The following is an 18,593-nucleotide window of genomic DNA, read 5'->3' as shown; positions in this document are numbered from 1 at the left end:
CACTGAGGGTTGCGATCCGTTGCCGGTCACGAAAAAAGACAAAAAGGAAAAAAAAAAACATGAGACCCTCTATAAGATCATACAGCATAATAATTCAGAATTATTATTCAGCATAACAATTCAGAATATTGACCTTGCAAAAAAAAAAAGCTTTATTAGCATGGTTAACACACACTCTCCTCCTTCTCCAGTAACCAAACGCCATATTTTACCTGTTTGTTTGTGTCTAAAAGCAAAGTCTGGTGCTTCTTTTCTGCTTCCTGAAGCTGCAGCTGATACTCAGCTATTTCTTCTCTCATTTTCCTTTCCTTTTCTGCCTGGTCTTTGTATGCACAATCCAGACTCTTCTTCAATTCACTATTTTCTAGCATAAGCTCCTGCAATTGACCCTAAAGAGAAAAAGTAATAAAAACCATAATTGTGCTTCATCATAATTGAGAACACAGATATCTATCATTAGGAAATAATGAGTACTGTGGAAAACAATAGTTTATGAGCAAGACAAAATCTACATAGAATAAAGCAATAATCCCTAGCAATGTGCTCACCGAGAACACAGATATCTATCATTAGGAAATAATGAGTACTGTGGAAAACAATAGTTTATGAGCGAGACAAAATCTACATAGAATAAAGCAATAATCCCTAGCAATGTGCTCACCTTAAGTTGCAACTTCATCTCCAGTGACACCTTCCTCTGCTCCAGCCCAACCAAGGTCACATCCACTGAGACACATCCAGAGACCACAGAATCCCTGAAACCCTGACTTAACTAAACCACTCTGCAACCACACCCTCCCATGCTTGCGGGCTTGCTCCAGCTCTTCCATCACAACAGTTCCTTGACCTTATCAACAGACGCACCACCACCATCACACTCAGTCCCTCCAGACCAAGTTGTCCTCCTTGACCAGCTCATTCCCCACGTTCAGTCACTGTGTTTCCTTCCAGATGCCCTCAGCTTGACTCCCCTTTCCTTTCTCTGTGAAGGACTGACAAAACCCCAACCCTGGGGGCATCTGTGTCCTCACACCTGACCCGAGGGCTGTCTCTGTCCACGTCCTCATTTCCATTCACCCTTCAACCCATTCTGTCTGATTCTGCCCCAGCTCCTCCTGAGGCAGCCTCCCACTATCAGCCCCCACATCGCAAACTCGAGGTGCACTCTGCAGGGTTTGTCTTGCCCACCCAATGTGTAGTGCCTGGTGCTGCTGACCACTCTTGACTTCTAGAACACGACACCCACCTAGTCTGACTCTTCAACACTCCTCAGTTTCCTCTGCTGGCTCTTTCTCCTCCACCTCATGCTGTGTGCTGGAGTTCCTCTGGGCTAGGCCCTGAGCTACCTTCTATTCTCCATCTGTATTTTCTACCATTCCCATAAGTTGTAAATACTACCTATATGCTGAACTAGCCAAATTAACACTCCTGCCCTAAACCTCCAACAGCACTCCTACCCCTCCAATCTCTCCTCAGGTCACTTCCCTTGGGCTCTAGCCACAGTGGCTTCCTTTGCCTTTCTAAGAAATAAAGATCTTTCTAATCTCAGAACTTGCACCACACTGCTCTCCAGACCTAGAAGACCATTCTTTAAACGGCTGACTACTCGTCCTGCAGGTGACATTCTCTGACCACCTTATCTAAATTACGTTGTTCCCTACCCCGCACCCCCACTTCCCAATTATTCTGCAGCAAAGAATCTTATTTCTTTCCTTTCTAGCACTTACCACTTTATTTCATAGACTTCCTATTTCATGATTTATTGTGTGTCTACACTATAAGATCTATCACTGCAGGAGCCACAGGATGGCCATGGTTCAGCATCCTCTCCCCTGACCTTAGTAGCACTTACCACTTACAGAACGAATAAATGAATAAATATAAAGCCATTACAAACACACACACACATGTGTACGGACCTGAGTCCAAACATTCAGATTTTCCTCCTAGTAGAGCCCATAAATGAAATAACAAATAACAATATACTTGGGATACTCCCAAGCTGCTTGGTACCAAAGGAGATCTCAGCAGTTGCAGTACTCAAATATTATTGATAGGAACTCCTTCCATGCTGCATTGCCAGAAAATGCCCTAAGTCAAGTGCTAAGATTAAATGCCAAAACTTCTCATTTTTGTAGATTAAATACTACATTTAAAGAAAAGAACATCAACTCCTTCTACAGGATATTACACATATCATTCAACTTTTTGTGATTCAGGGTCACAATAACAACTATCTTTAATTTTGCTGTCCTCTTCTAAGTACTACTTGGGGATGAAGTCGTATGAGGACTATATGGACATAGGAATGTTTATAGTTTAACCAGGTTTGGCAGACAGGTTGCATTTCATCTGGCAGCTCTGCCTGCACGGTAGCAGCTACCTAGGACACAGTGTTAGGAGATTCAGGAGAAAGGGAGGCCACAAATTAGCAGCATCTGCTATGGAAACAGCATTGGGAGTGATAGCCCAAATGTTATAGATGTGTCTCACTAACCCAGCCCTAAAAGAACACCCCAAGACTGCTCTAACTTCACATTCCACTGTGAATTTCCTTCTGTTACTTTGTTAGCTCTCAGCAGATCAATGTATCTAGCAACATTCCAGCTTGTAATCTGTGGCAGGCTAGGAAAGCAGATAAATCTATTGAAAGCTGCATGAAATCTATTTCTGATATGAGTTAATGTGGTCCAAGGGTCATCTTCTATGAAAACATGCCTGGGCTTAAAGACAGGTATTTGCATGTTTTCAGAGGCTCTCATGACTTCTCTGCGTTCCTGACAGTGCTGGGTGGTGGAGATTACTGTAAGCCTGAACATGATATAAGCTCTGGGTTTCTTTTTTCAAGAGCTAAGAAGAGTTTAGCACATTACAGAAGATCTTACAAAAACCCACAAGGAGAGTATACACACTGAATTATCACGGCGTAATGAATCTGTCACAGAGAAACTTACTTTGCTGCTCTCTACTTCATGCAACAGTACTTTTAATTCTTCAGTTAGCCTGTTCTTCTCTCCACTAAATAATTCTTCCAGCTCTGTCATTTTCTGCACCATCTCATGCACTTCTCTCTGCAGTTCTGTTTCCTTTGCGGTCATTGTGTTTACCTGAAATTTAATCTTTTGTCAAGATCTGCTTCTGATTGTTTTGATTGAATTAATTGCTCTGATACAACATATTCATCACATTTCCTTTAGCCTGCAATAATAAATTGGAACCTGGCTAATCCCCCCTTTAATAATTCAGTCAACTACACATTTTCAAAACCTACTGGTAAGCTTACCTTTCTTCTCAGTGAAGATTTAATAACTGACAGCAATAAGGAAAGGAACAAGAAAAGATAATGTTACTAAGTCTTAAAATCCTTCATAAAGGTATTAACTTGAATTAAACCTCAGAGAATATCGTATTAGGAAGTGTCTTAGATTTTGATCAGTTCTTGAATCTCTGTTAATCCCCCAATGCCATACTAATCTGCAAGAAACATGCCTATGAGTAGTTAGGACCAGTTAAAGCTCTACTGGCACTTGCCCCCTGAAGGTGAAACAGACTGGCATAGTTTGTCATCATCTCTACACTAACTGCCATCTCTTGCACGGTGTACAAAACCCTGAAATGCTTGGAAAATACAGAGTGACAATTGCATTTTCTGGACACACCTTTCTTTTAATATTTGTCCAGTTAAAATTTAATTTGAGGGAATCACTTTCTTAGTTCAGTAGGTAAGCATATGGGGCCCAAAACTTAATTTTCCTTTAACAATCGAGGTTCTTGATAGGAGGTCTTCCCTTCAATCATCGGATGACAAAACAGGAGACTGCACAGAGATATCACTTTCTTAGTTCAGTAGGTAAGCATATGGGGCCCAAAACTTAATTTTCCTTTAACAATTAAGGTTCTTGATAGGAGGTCTTCCCTTCAATCATCGGATGACAAAACAGGAGACTGCACACAGACGATATAAAAGAGAGAGATGAAAGCAAAAATCCCCAAGACACATCCTGGAAGCCATGAGTGCTCTGTGGGTCATAATTACACCAATATCTTCAAAAGTTTTTTCTCCTAAAGGCAAAAAAGGCAGGGCAGGATGAGAGGATCCTTTCTGATCCTAACCAGTAGCCATGAGTGCTCTGTGGGTCATAATTACACCAATATCTTCAAAAGTTTTTTCTCCTAAAGGAAAAAAGGCAGGGCAGGATGAGAGGATCCTTTCTGATCCTAACCAGTATCCTGGTTTTCCAGCTCGCATTTTACCAAAGACAGTGCCTGTGAGTCCTCTTCCAGGCTCTGCAGCTGCTCCTGGAGATGAGCTTTATCTTTCGACAGCTCGCTCACCCGGGAGGACAGAGTCTGAAGGAGCCCTGTTTTCTCCTTTACCTCGGCCTCCACCTCCTGAACATGACGGAGACACTCTCCTTGATGAGACTCCAGCTCTTGTATTTTCTCCCTCATCATTGCAGACATCCGGTCCAGGTCTTTGTTTTGTTTTGACACAGCATCCAACTCTCCATGAAGTCGGTTTCTTTCCCTTGTGACCACACGGAGTTCTTCTTCAAAAGAGACAATAACGTTCTGCTTATTTTCATTGTCCTTCTCTAAACTTAGCTTCTCCACTTGAACTGGTACTAAGTCAGCCTCCCCAGAGAGAATGTGGTGTTCAATGCTAGCGTTCTCTGATTTTTTCCTGTTCAGCTCATTTTCCACATTAAGAAATCTCTCCTTCCAATTGCCATTCACCTTGGCTATATTATCTTCAATAACTCCATATGACGATTTATCTGTGCCTGTGTCCAATCGTGAATTGGGGCCTTCCAAAGTTTCTACTCTCTGGTATAACTCCCGGTTATCACAAGAAAAGGATTGCAATTTTTCACTTAAATCTGAATTTTCTTTCTTAAGTTTCTCAACTACTTTTTCCAGTTCTCTGCAGGCTTCTGTCTTGGTTGTTAGTTGTACTTCCTGTAAGTCGAGTTTTGAATCTAACTCTTTTATTTTATTTAGCAAACTTCCAAGTCTTTTCTCACGGTCCTCTATCACATGAAGTAATCTCAAATTTTCACTTGATGTCTCTTTCACTTGCAGCTGGAGATTCTGGATGGCTACCTGATTCCCCAGAAAATCCATGGGTACCAAAGCATTAGGACCAGAAAACAACAATTCAGAAATGCAGTCTGCACAGCCCTGGGTTTTATCTTCTGCTGGAGCCTCACAGTTGGTTTCTGAGGAGGGCTCCCAGGACCGCTCTCTTGCAAGTTCAACTGCCCCAGTCTCGCTTATTTCCTCAGTCTCTGGACTGAGGTCTTGCTGGACATCTTCACCACAAATCTGATGAATGCCATGCTTGGGTGCTCTCTCTGCAGTTTCTGAAGCATATTCTTCTGATTCTTTTATGTCACAGCTATTGTTTTGGCCCCGAACAGCCTGTAATTATAACAAATAACAAGAATGCATCTTACTTTTCAAGAAAAATCAAAATGAAATTAATAGGCTTAATTATTATTTTATAGAAACTCATGTCTGGCTTCTTCTAAACGCAGCCCTTCAAATGGCATATCTCCCACATCGTTCTCTCTCCAACCAAATATTCAACACAATTAAAGACTCAGTAGGTGCCCCCCTGAGCAAGGCACTGGGTAAGGTATTTATCATGAAGACAAACCCTCCAGATCAGCAATCTTATCAACTAAATTGTAACATATTTAGATTTCATATTTTCCTCCTTGCTAGGAATATTCTAGGTAGCCTAAATAAAATTTCTCTTTGTGATTATCAAATAAGAGGCTAACATATTCCATACAAAATGCTCGACTTCCATCTTCAAGTGTCTATGACATTCTTTAATAAGAGAATAAGTAAGGTTTCCTGACCAGACTCCCAGCCTGAGGACTAAGTCACTGATCCAGCACTTTCTATGAGCATTCTTGGATAAACTACCCATTGAGTGTCAGGTTCCTCTCATCTGTAAGAAGGGGATGTGCTGTCGTAACAAATACGCTGCCTCCTCACTATGACCTGGCCGCCTCCCTCACAGACAGGGACAGAGGGGAGCAAGTGAGACTCATCAACCACACAGCATCAGCTAGGCGGGTACACTAGAAAGGATGAAGTTATAAGCAACTAAACAATTATGCATTTAATAAAGAAATTAATTTCTCTTCAAATGGCTGATGCCAAATCACGGACTTCTGCCATAGGTTCACTTATTTTCCTAAAGTTCTGGCTTGTTTGGGAAAAAAACTTGGTTCATTTTGTTTCCTTGAACCCTAAAATTACTTTAATTTAGATTTAATGTAGATTTCAATTCAGCATTTACTGAGTGCCAACTAGTCATGTAAACAGAGAATTCTGGCTTGTTTGGGAAAAAAACTTGGTTCATTTTGTTTCCTTGAACCCTAAAATTACTTTTAGATTTAATGTAGATTTCAATTCAGCATTTACTGAGTGCCAACTAGTCATGTAAACAGAGAAAGAGAAATAAATCCCAGCATGTAAATCCCAGGTACTTACATCTTCAATGTCAGCGCCAAGCAAAGACCGAGAACTTAAGTCCAGACCTTGTAGCTGGAGTCGTGCTACTTCCAGCTCAAGTGACAGGTGTTCCGTCTGTTTCTTTTCTGCTGCCAACTTGGATTCCATCTCCATAGTCACGCTTGTCAGCTTCTGCTGCCACTGTTCATTTTCTGACAAATACTGCTTCCTGAGGTAGTCAAGCTCTTTCCTTTCAGAACTCAATAACTGTTCGAGCTCTTGAATTTCCTTATTTTTCATAATCTCTTGACTTTCAATTTTCTCTTCTAGATTCTTGAGGGACTGCAGGTACACCTGACAGAGGGTCTCAAGTTCTTCAACACTCCTCACTGGAGCCGATGGGATTTCTTTCTTGGTCAGATTCTCCTCCTCCGGACTGCTGCAAGATACTTCATCTACATTAGACTGGTTTGCTGAAACACTCCCTTCTAAATTATTCAAAAAAGATGTTTCTCCTGTCTGTTCTAAAAGATCTTTGTAAAAAGAGGACTCTACCAAACTTGTAAAACTAGGGCTGTCAGTTACACAAGAGAATGACAGCGATGGAATGAGTCCCTCCTCAGGTTCCAGCTTCACCCCCTTTACCTCGTCACCTTGAAAATTTCTCAGATTCAATAACAAGACTGAATTTTCAGCCTTTAATGTGTCAACATAGGACTGTAGCTCTGACATCTTAGAGCTCATCTGACAGTGCTGATCATGTAAAATTCTGTGTTCACTTTGTAAAGATGAGAATTTCTCCTGTAATTCAGCAAAGTGCATTTGAACCTCTTTGCTTGACAGTGTCAAGTGCTCATAGGAATTACTATCGTCCAGAGGATTCAAGGACACAAACTTCTCGTTTTGTTGTTCACCAAATTCACCTGGCATTTCTTTCACTAACTCACCTTGCAGAAGACCATTTTCATCATTTAACATTTTAACTTCACTTACTAGTTTCTCTAACTCTTCTGCCATTTTACTAGTTGCTGTGATGCATTCTGATCTTGAATCATTCAGCTCAGATACTAGTTCAAACTTCTCAGCCTGCAGTATTTCACACATTTTCTCTAGCTCCTCCAGCTTGTTTATCGCTGTCTGTAGAGAGCACTGCAGGTGTGCATTGTCATTCTGACTTGCTGACAGCTCGTGAAGCACTGAAACATACTTTCCTTCTGCATCTATTTCACAGTCTCTCAGGCCACTCATTTCTTCCAACTGAGTGTCTTGTTGCAAATTTCTAGTTTCTAATTCTCCTCTAATTGTCTGTAATTTGTGCTGCAGGGACTCCTTCTCCTTCTCACTGTCCTGAAGTTTCAATTCCATATTTCTTAGCATAGTTTCTAATTGTACCAATTGTGCATTATAGCTGTCTACAGAAATGTCTTTATCTTCAAGATCCATCTGAAATTGGAAATTATGTTTATTTATCTCACTCTCTCTTTCTTCCACAGAGTCCCTAATTGGTTCCAACTCTAGATTTTGATGTTTGCGATTTGTCTTCATTAACTTCATCAGCTGCTCATTCTCTTGTAACAAGTCATTAACTTCCTTTTGCATCTTATTTTGTTCTTCCTTTAAAGTCATGATTTCTTGCTTTAAACCATCAGCCTCACTCCTGGAATTGTTTTGGGTATCTATAATCTCAGATCTCAGATCCTGCTGCACTGTCCCCAACTCCAGCATTAGATTCTGGTTTCTTTCTTCAGTGGAAGCTAATTTTGCATTTGAACCTCTTTGCTTGACAGTGTCAAGTGCTCATAGGAATTACTATCGTCCAGAGGATTCAAGGACACAAACTTCTCGTTTTGTTGTTCACCAAATTCACCTGGCATTTCTTTCACTAACTCACCTTGCAGAAGACCATTTTCATCATTTAACATTTTAACTTCACTTACTAGTTTCTCTAACTCTTCTGCCATTTTACTAGTTGCTGTGACGCATTCTGATCTTGAATCATTCAGCTCAGATACTAGTTCAAACTTCTCAGCCTGCAGTATTTCACACATTTTCTCTAGCTCCTCCAGCTTGTTTATCGCTGTCTGTAGAGAGCACTGCAGGTGTGCATTGTCATTCTGACTTGCTGACAGCTCGTGAAGCACTGAAACATACTTTCCTTCTGCATCTATTTCACAGTCTCTCAGGCCACTCATTTCTTCCAACTGAGTGTCTTGTTGCAAATTTCTAGTTTCTAATTCTCCTCTAATTGTCTGTAATTTGTGCTGCAGGGACTCCTTCTCCTTCTCACTGTCCTGAAGTTTCAATTCCATATTTCTTAGCATAGTTTCTAATTGTACCAATTGTGCATTATAGCTGTCTACAGAAATGTCTTTATCTTCAAGATCCATCTGAAATTGGAAATTATGTTTATTTATCTCACTCTCTCTTTCTTCCACAGAGTCCCTAATTGGTTCCAACTCTAGATTTTGATGTTTGCGATTTGTCTTCATTAACTTCATCAGCTGCTCATTCTCTTGTAACAAGCCATTAACTTCCTTTTGCATCTTATTTTGTTCTTCCTTTAAAGTCATGATTTCTTGCTTTAAACCATCAGCCTCACTCCTGGAATTGTTTTGGGTATCTATAATCTCAGATCTCAGATCCTGCTGCACTGTCCCCAACTCCAGCATTAGATTCTGGTTTCTTTCTTCAGTGGAAGCTAATTTTGTTAAGAATTCATGGCGTTCCTTTGCAAATGTATCCTTTAGCTGTTCCAACTCATTTCTTCTATTTTCACAAACACTAGTGCATTCATTTAGCAAGCATTCTAATTTAGAGTTCTTTTCTTGAGCTGCTTTGTATTTTTCACTTAGATCCTCAAATGCATTTCTGGCTTCTTCACATCTTCCTAGTAAAATAATTCTTTCTTCCTTGAATTGATCAGATAACTCTGAAAGGCTTCTCTCTCTTTCATCTACGCAGTTTGAGAAACTCTCACTTTTTTGGAGTAAGTTCATCTTCTCTTGATTTAAGGTTGCATTAATTTCCTTCAGAGTCCCATTCTCTTGGGTCAGCTCTTCGATTTCTTTTTTAGTTAGAGAAATGATGGAACTCATTTCCTTTTTCTCTGAGCTCAGGGTTTCAGATAAAAGTTGTAGCTCCTTCAGGGAATCTTCAAGTAGATGGTTGCTCTTTTTTAATTCTCGAATCTCTACTCGCTCAGTTTCTAATTTTTCATTCAAAAGTTGCAACTCTTTTTCCTTGTTCTCAAGGGCAACTAAAGTTTCAGCAACAACATTCTGATGAACAAAAGTGTCTTCCTGTAACTTACTAATGCGTTGACTTGTTTCAGCCACAAAATTTTGATGCATCTGTTCTGCCTTAATGAGATTTTCTTCTATTTCTCCTCTGATTTGCACCAACTCTTTGCACTGCTTTTGCAGATCAGAGTTCATCTGCTTTTGAGATTCTAATGAAAATTCAAGTGAAAGAACTCTACTTTGTAAGACAGCTGAATTTTTTGGACTTTGGTCTGCTTCTAAATGGCATTCATTTCTTTCTGAAGGCATGCTTCCTTGTTCTCCATTTATATTTGCAAAGGAATTATTCATAGCAGCCTGCTGCTCAAAAACTACAAAACTTCTCTGAAGATCCTCATTTGTCACCAAAGAAGAATCTTTGGATTTTAGCAGATCCCTGAGGCTCTCGTATTCAGCATGCAACTCTTGGTAACGCTGGTCTTTGCCCATTATTTCACTTGACAGTAACTGAAGCCTGTGTTCTAGATCATCAACTTGTCCAGTAAGCTGAGAAGTTTTCAAGCACATATTTTCTATTTCCTTCTTATGTTTCTGATCTGAGAACTCGGCTTTCTGCTGTAGTTCTACATAAGCTTGCTTCTGTGTCTCCACCTCCACAGACTTGCTATCTATCACATTGTGAAGGTTTCTGATCTCAACGCTTAGGTTTTCTCTTTCCATCTCCAGTGTTCTTACTCTCTCATTGTATTCGTGGCTTTTTATTTGCTGCATCTTGAGACACGCTTCCAAGTGATTAATTTTACTCTGCAAGCTCTCCTTTTCTGATTCCATCTGACTTAAAAGCTTTTCATTTTCACTTTTCCAACTAGAAAAAAGAGCTTTCTCTTCTTTCAATTCTTCATATTCTTTCTTTTTTAATTCCAAAGCACTCAGTAAAGCTTTGGACTCTTTCTCCATCTTGCTTAACTTATCATTCAGTTGTTCAATGTGATGTTCCCTTTTCTTCAAAAGGTCTTGAGAACAATCTCGCTGCTTCTCCAGATCAGCCACGGCACGCTTTAGTTTCTCTAAAGTCAAGGAGTTCTCTTGCTGATTTATTTTTTCTTTAAGATCTCGTAACATGGTTTCCTGACAGGTATTCTTGGCTGTTAAAAAAAAAAAAAAAGTTGTCAATGTTTTTAATAAATATTTATTTTACAAAAATTATAAACTCTAAATTGACATTATTACCAGGTTACCTCCTAGAAAGCAGATCACTCTACGATATCCAAGGGTATATAAAAAGAGTGAGAGAAATGATAATTTTGAGGATAGCAATGCATGTGTTAATCTTCTTTCTACCAGTGTAATAGACTGTTGCTGGTATAAAATACCCAGGAATTATTTTTCTAAGCACTTGAAACTTCCTTTTTTTGTTTGTATGTATTTATATGTGTGTGTATTTTTTTCCATCTTCTGAAATATTTATTCAAAGAGATAAAACTGGACAAGAACAACACGAGAATAAATTAGAATATCCCACTTCACTCCGGAGTAATTCTGATGTCCCACAAAAGTAAATAACTACTCTACCATTTTAGCCAAAAATCCACATTAGGCTTAAGTAGAAAAGACTAAATGATGCTACATTTTAGTAAGTCTCAGGGCTACCAGTGAGTATTCCTGAGGAATGATATCCCCCACATCCCAGACCCTCACTGTAAGGGAGGTGGTCTATGAATATGAGAATCATCGGGAAGGTTCTTCAAACTCCATTACCACGGTGTTTTCTGCCCAGTGACTGACCTCTACGCCTCCTAGTTGAGAAGAACCACAAATTTTAACTAAGCAGAGATGAGAAGGTTTCGTGTTTCTCAAGTTCACTGGGAAAGAATGAAAGTTGAGAACATGAATAGCAGATGGTAAAGGCAGCATGTATTACAAGCTTAGACATTACACTAAGTGGAAAACAATACACATTCCTAACCCGCTAATCTCAATCTTCCTACTGAGAGTTGCTGGCTTGTGGAGGGTTTCAATCCACTTTGCTTGTGCAGACCTCAAACAATGACACTGATTGACCAACACTGAAAACTGCGCTAGCCACTCCTTCCCTGAAAGGAAGTTCTTCAAGAAAGCTGAAGGCTCACATTTCCACCTGCTGCAGTGGAAAGATGAAAGCTGTCTTGGGGAGATGGGAATTTAAGAGAGAAGACAGTCACAGAGAACTGCAGCGCACATTCCACAGGTCAGAGTTAAAAGAAACCCTAGATGCACAAACATCCCAGGTGAGAAAATAAATGTAAACATAAGAAAGACATAGTGAAACTAATGGTAGTTCACATTTGGTGTGTGTAGTATAATTCTCTGGCTTTAAAGTAAGGAAATAAAATCAGTCAAGTAAGTCATCAACAAACAATGGTCACTAAGGACTTGGGAAATATGCATTTGATATAGGGTTTTCCATTACCAGCAGGGAGTGGGAAATGGGCTGCCTGGATGTGAATAACAAACACTTGAGACACAGAAGAGCACCCTGGGTAAGGCAGCACCAACAATTTAGCTTTGCATGGAAAATATTTACACTTCTGCTTTCAAAGGGCTAAAAATCAGGCACTTTGGGACTCAATATGCTCCAATTAAAGCATGTCCAACTATCACTCTGGAAACTAAAAGTGGAAAAGGGAAAAAACTCTTCTCTACATCGACCGCAGATATCTTTCTGGGTGGACACACGGAGAAATTCACAGAAGATTTTCTACGTGCTGATGCCATCCATCCTCCCTCACGGCAATCATAGCTTAGGAAATTAACTCTAAAACACCAAATGTACTCACCTTTCATATCTTCTGCAAAATTCTGGCTCTGGTTTAAACACTGCTTGACTTTCTTGAGTTCTTCCTCCAGGTGGCAGACTTCTCTGGCCTTTTGCTCACACTGACTCTTAAGGAGGTTGTTCTCCTTCTTCAGGTCCTAAAACACGCATTTAGTTGGTTATCATCAAAACAAATGCTCAAGAAAGTTATGATTTACACCTTAATAAAGGTACCTAGCAGAGGTCCTAAAACACGCATTTAGTTGGTTATCATCAAAACAAATGCTCAAGAAAGTTATGATTTCCACCTTAATAAAGGTCCCTAGCAGAACTGTTTGTGTGTCCCAAGAAAGTTATGATTTACACCTTAATAAAGGTACCTAGCAGAACTAGGGGAGGAACCACACTTTCCCTTCGAGTACCTAATGAAGTTAGATAATCTTACTTTAATCATGTTATGAATAGAAGTCCAAACAAAGCACAAAACCCAAATCTGATGATAATCTTTTTCCTTCAAGAAATGTATTCTTCGAACCTTCTGGTTGTTCATATGCCTGTTAAAGAGTAGCTCATCAGGAAAATCCTATTTACAAGACCCTCAAAAACAGACTGTAGGGAAAATGTAGGAAAATGGTCAGGGCCCTCAGATGTTCAGAATCTTGCCAAGCATTTGATGTAAATATGCATGTGCACCCAGGTGTTCCTTGGTTATTGTCTAACGTAATTGCACATGTGCAACCAGGAGTGCCTGGGTTGTCTGACTTGCGCCCAGGCGTCCTGGGTTATCAGACTTAAGCACAAAGGACAATGTCTCTGATCCATACGCACCACCCCCCACGCACCGGGATGCCCCCAGGGGGACCACAGCAAGGCTGCTGCTGCTGCTGCTGCTGCTGCTGGATCTGCTGGAGGCTGCTGTAAACTGCTGTTGCAGCTGAGGAAACTGAGGACTGAGCTTGTGTCATTTGCCAAGGGTTCCTGGGATCTTTCCCAATTACCTAGCTCGTGGACCTGCATGTGAGGTGTCTGGTGACCCAGTCTGTACAACAGGTTTGAAGGGTTTGTGAGCTCTAGCCCTAGCAATACAATTGGCTAGGTCAGCAGGATTCCAACAATTGCCCTAGCAAGACACTGATGCTCCATGTTCCCATCACACCTGAATGACCAAATATATCATTGCAAAGATTTGATCTGTTAATAAACCAAAAATTCACATGATAAAGTTTTACTTTTCATTGCAAAACCGTCTTAAGGTTCACTTCTTTATGGGTAAAACTGCCTTCAATAAATGTTTACCAAGTAAATCTACAATGTTCAGGAAGCTGAAATATGAATTATGAAAAATGCAGACATAAATATGATAGAGTCTCTGCAGTCAGGGCAGTTGCCCTCCATTGGGGGAAGATGTGGTGCCAATCACTTACACATGGAACACTGACTGTGTCATAGGAAATCAGAGTGCTAGTTCACTGAGGAAGAATTAATTCCAAATAGCGGGATCTGAGCTTTCCCGGTGAAAACAGGTTTTTTGGGGTACCTGATTAAATAAGTATCCACGCACCAATGTGCAATAAAGTAGCAGAGACGCATATGCAATTCCATTCTGTTATCTAGAGAGACCTGTGTGTGTTTCTGAATCTTAAAACCAAGCGATGTTTATATGCCAAATAAAAACACTATTGCTTATTAACCACATAAGACTCACATAATAAACATTATAATACTCTATTCGTACCTGAAACTTCCAATGACTTTTACAGCTGGTAAGTATCTCAACTTATACTGTGCACACCCTCTGAACCACAAGGAATTGACATTTATCACTGCTAAATGACAAAACCAAGTGTCTCACATCCTTGAGGGGAAAAAATTCACAAGGCTAACTTTTTTTTGGTATTTCATAAATACCAAAAATACCCCTCTGAGAAGCAGGCAGAAATTTCTGAATCTTAAAGAAACAATTAAGACCCATCCTCCAAAACCCTACTGCACTGTTAGAAAACAGATGGCCCTGGCAATGCTGTGTTGGAAGGCTGCCTTCAATTATCAGTCTGGTTACTACCAGCAGATGGGTACCAACGTAGCAAAGCCAAATTCAAGAAGAGGGAGAATCTGACTAGTAGAAAGTACTTGAAAACTTGCTGGCAGCTGCTCTGTTCGTTTATATACATTCACTTCATCATTAAAATAAGACAGAAGCTGTTGCAGTTATTATACTCCTCTGTCTCCTGTGTCCTCATCCTGCCTCCCTACCACTAGCTAAACTGACACTATCAAATTAAGATATCAATCAGAACTAAAGGGCACCTCCAAGTGATCTCAAGACTGAGAGGCTAACATTCATACCAGTGTTAAATTTTGCAAAGAACAATCATTAAGGAACAACATTATGATTTAAATTAGAATCATTAAACCATAGAAACTGGAATCACTTGTTTGTTCTTCAGGCTAAGAATAATCACCCCTCAAATGAGATCACAGATGTGAAAGGAAAAACACCTTAAAGCACTTTGACGAGGGTAATGGAGTATAATTAGTAGTATTTCTTACCAAAATTTTACAGTAGCCATATCGCCATGATCAAGGCTAAGACCAGCTGAATGAGGTCAACATAAAAGAGTCACTAGAATGTAACTACCTGGGTTGACTTAGCATTTTTATTTTGCAACTTAGAAAACATTTTCTTACTCTAAAAAAACTAATCAAATCAAATGACACCTACCTCTGGAGGCTTGACAAGAAAACTGAAAAGACACAAAGTATGCAAAGCTGGATGCATTTCAATAGGAAAGAAGGAAGATGAGAAAGAGGAGGAAAGGAAGGGAGGGGCTGGCAGAGGGAGGGGAAACTTAGGTTAATGCGCCTTTTGGTCTCTATCCCTCTCTGTCCATACTGGAGACATTTAAATGAATAGTAAGCTCAACGGAAAGATTAACATGCCTGTCTCTATTCTGGCATTAGCTCCGTAAATATTTGTTTCTAACGAAGAAATGTTCAGCCAATCCTGGGACCCAGCAGGCTTATAATGCTACGGCTATAACCAACCCAAGAATTTTAAAAGGCCAGAATTTAGAAAATGAACATCAGAAAATGGATGTGCAGGCTGCCATCCATCGGCAATTAGTTTTCCATGATGCTACAGCCACTTAAGACTTGATTGGGTAGCTCATTATCAACGATGAGTTAAGCACACAAGGATATATTCTCCTAGGTAGCTCGTGCATCCTCACGTGATTTGTGGAATTGGACACCACTCTGGAAAAGCACAACCAAAATCCCTATAACCACGAGCCAGCATTAGAGCTTAGCAAGCAGTTCCACCCAGATCAACTCCGGTTTAGGAGCAGCAAGGGAAGCATCATTTCCTAGGGCCAGACAAAACAAATTTCAGCTACTGTGTGGCACTTCATGATCCCATCCGTGACTGTAGCTTAATATGTGCCTGCTGGGGCGAAGTCTATCCTGTAAAGGGATGGAGGCAAAGAATGTGTTCCCCCCATACCTCTCATTCTTGCCTGCCAGACCAAGCTCCTTAGAGGACCTAGTGTATAAACACAGATCCCTACACTCGGAAGGTCCCCAAGCAAGTGTTCTCTCCTCTTGACGCAAATGACAGGTTTTTTTTTTTTTTGCCTCACCCAACACTATGGAGGCCTGCACTGGATGCTGGATGAACAGCTTATCTAAACCTTTCATTCACTTTAACACTAAATGTTAACTTTACCCTTGATTGGGCCATTAAATCACATTTCCAGTATTCCAGTACTGATAATTTCTCATTGTGAGCAGCACATTAGTTCAGTAAACACAGACAAGGAAAATTTCAGTACAAATGTCACATTATTTCAGCATCCAAAACCTATAAGTGTGTTAAACTTGTTTGTACTTATAATTAGATGCAGAAAGATGCCCAGAGCAATAGAATAATAGGACAGGCAAAATCTTAAATATGAAAAATCTCAAATGCACTGTCCCCTGGTCTTTCTGTGCCTGTGTAGGTGACAAAAAATAATGCTGACACCAAAAGGTCCTAACAGTTGTGAAAGCAATGAGCGGATGGGCTGCAGTGATTTACTGAGCACTTGTGTGCTAGGCACTGGGCTGAGCACTTGATATGCAATATTTATTTAATCATGAATACAGCTATAAGGAAAGTGAAGAAAAATGGTCAGGGCCCCTCAGATGTTCAGAATCTTGCCAAGCATTTCATGTAAATATGCATGAGCCCCCAGGTGTTCCTTGGTTATTGTCTAAAATAACTGCATATGTGCACCCAAGTGGACTTATGTATAAAGGACATAAATATAAAGTTATGGACATAAGTAAAAACTTATGGACTTAAGTATAAAGGAAAAGTGGCTCTGATCCACAGTGCTCCCCATCCCTGGGATGCCCCCAGAGGGACCACAAGGAGGCCACAATTGCTGCTGGAGGATGCTGCTGTCAGCGGCCCCGGATGCCCTGAGAGGCCGCTTCTGCTGGCATTGCTGCTGCTGCTACTGCCGAGGACTGAGCTCATGTAATCTGCCAGTGGCTTCCAGGATCTTTCCCAATTATGTAGCACAGACCTGTGTGTGAGTGGTCTGGTAACTGCCCCGGATGCCCTGAGAGGCCGCTTCTGCTGGCATTGCTGCTGCTGCTACTGCCGAGGACTAAGCTCATGTAATCTCCCAATGGCTTCCAGGATCTTTCCCAATTATGTAGCACAGACCTGTGTGTGAGTGGTCTGGTAACCCAGCCTGGCATGTGAGAGGTCTGGTGACATAGTCTGCACAATGGGTTTGAAGGGTCTGAGCCCTAGCCCTGACAGTACAAATGGAAACTTAGTATAACTAAAATAATGAAATGTTTTGGCTTTAGTTATGAATTACTTTAACAATACAAGTCGTATAGCAATACAATTGGCCATGTTGGCAGGTGTCTGACAATAACCCCAACCAGACAATAGCATGCAGCTATGGCCCTAGCCATATCACAGCTTTGAAAAGGGAGGGGTATTATTTGTCCCTCTATGCAGATGAGGAAAGTCAGACTCAGAAGGGCAAGTCATTGTCTCAAGGTCACACAGTAGGTAGGTGGCAGAAAAGCAATGCAATTTCAGATCTCATTCACTCCTAAGCCACCACCATTTCACCACTAAGTTATACCATCACTCCAACTGGGTAAGTTGCTTATCTGATCCCAGCCCCAATTCAAAATGCAAGAGCCAGCTAAACCCTCTGAATGCTTGATATCGGCCTCAACAGACAACACGCATACACATACAAAATGTAAATTAAGAAAAACACTAAATTCACTCCCAGACCCTGTGCTGGGCATTTTCACATGATTGCCCTCATGTGACCATTAATCAGTGAAATATAAGTGAAACATGACATGCCTGCAGCTCAGTACAGGCTAGAGTTAATTGAGGACGCTCTACAGCTGACAAAACAGACCCTGTGGGGATGAACAAGTCTTCAGAAACACCTGCAAGACAATGTCCAGCCCACTACTGCGACTTGGCCAAGCAAGCCGTTTTAACAGCGTTGGACCCTTTTAACCAGATGATTGCTTTTACAAAATGTTTCCACCAGACAGCCAGTGGAGTCGTGGGAGAGTTCCTGGCTGAAAGGGAGGCTCACAGAGGGAAGAGTTCGATGCCAGTCTGCCTGTGGAAATGTTAGCAGAAGCATCTGTTAGTTGGTCCCCACTGGCCAAAAGGCAAACATTTGTTTTGCTGAAACAAACACTTCCATCTGAAAATGTTCACTGATGAAACCATCATCTGATGTGAAGTTTCCTTACACTTGGGTTGCTAGAGTCACGGCCCCGTCTCCAGCAACATCACCCTTTTGAGGCTAGCTAGTCAACAACCGCCTCTTTCCTACTAACAGATATTCTGATTTTACAATCGTCATACACTCTGCAAAGCTGTGGGCATAAACACATTTAGACTTTCCTCACCTGGATGAATAACCATTCTTTACAGAGAATTTTTTTTCTATAATGATCAGACTCTGTAATGAAAAATGATCACAGGGGGCCGGCCCGGTGGCGCACTGGATAAGTGCGCCGCTTGGGAAGCGTGGCGGCGCTCCCGCCCGAGGGTT

The 18,593-nt window shown here is 40.8% G+C and overlaps 1 protein-coding gene across 1 annotated transcript in view; it reads right to left on the bottom strand.

Moving 5' to 3' along the window:
- LOC103599556 (centromere protein F-like) overlaps positions 1-18,593 on the bottom strand; it is a 64,249-nt gene that overhangs the window by 17,507 nt on the left and 28,149 nt on the right. Inside the window, exons 10-16 of the mRNA XM_008583705.1 lie at positions 12,524-12,659; positions 8,304-10,852; positions 6,508-7,362; positions 4,224-5,421; positions 4,037-4,062; positions 2,955-3,107; positions 213-389 (exon numbers count right to left, since the gene is read on the bottom strand). Of these exons, the coding sequence (XP_008581927.1) occupies positions 213-389; positions 2,955-3,107; positions 4,037-4,062; positions 4,224-5,421; positions 6,508-7,362; positions 8,304-10,852; positions 12,524-12,659 (5,094 nt within the window). The remainder of the gene's footprint in view (positions 1-212; positions 390-2,954; positions 3,108-4,036; positions 4,063-4,223; positions 5,422-6,507; positions 7,363-8,303; positions 10,853-12,523; positions 12,660-18,593) is intronic.

Source organism: Galeopterus variegatus, unplaced genomic scaffold (assembly GCF_000696425.1).
Source record: "Galeopterus variegatus unplaced genomic scaffold, G_variegatus-3.0.2 Scaffold3006, whole genome shotgun sequence".
Classification (NCBI taxonomy): Eukaryota; Metazoa; Chordata; class Mammalia; order Dermoptera; family Cynocephalidae; genus Galeopterus; species Galeopterus variegatus.
Note: the sequence above shows the minus strand (reverse complement) of the source record. Positions and strands in the feature narration are given on the sequence as shown.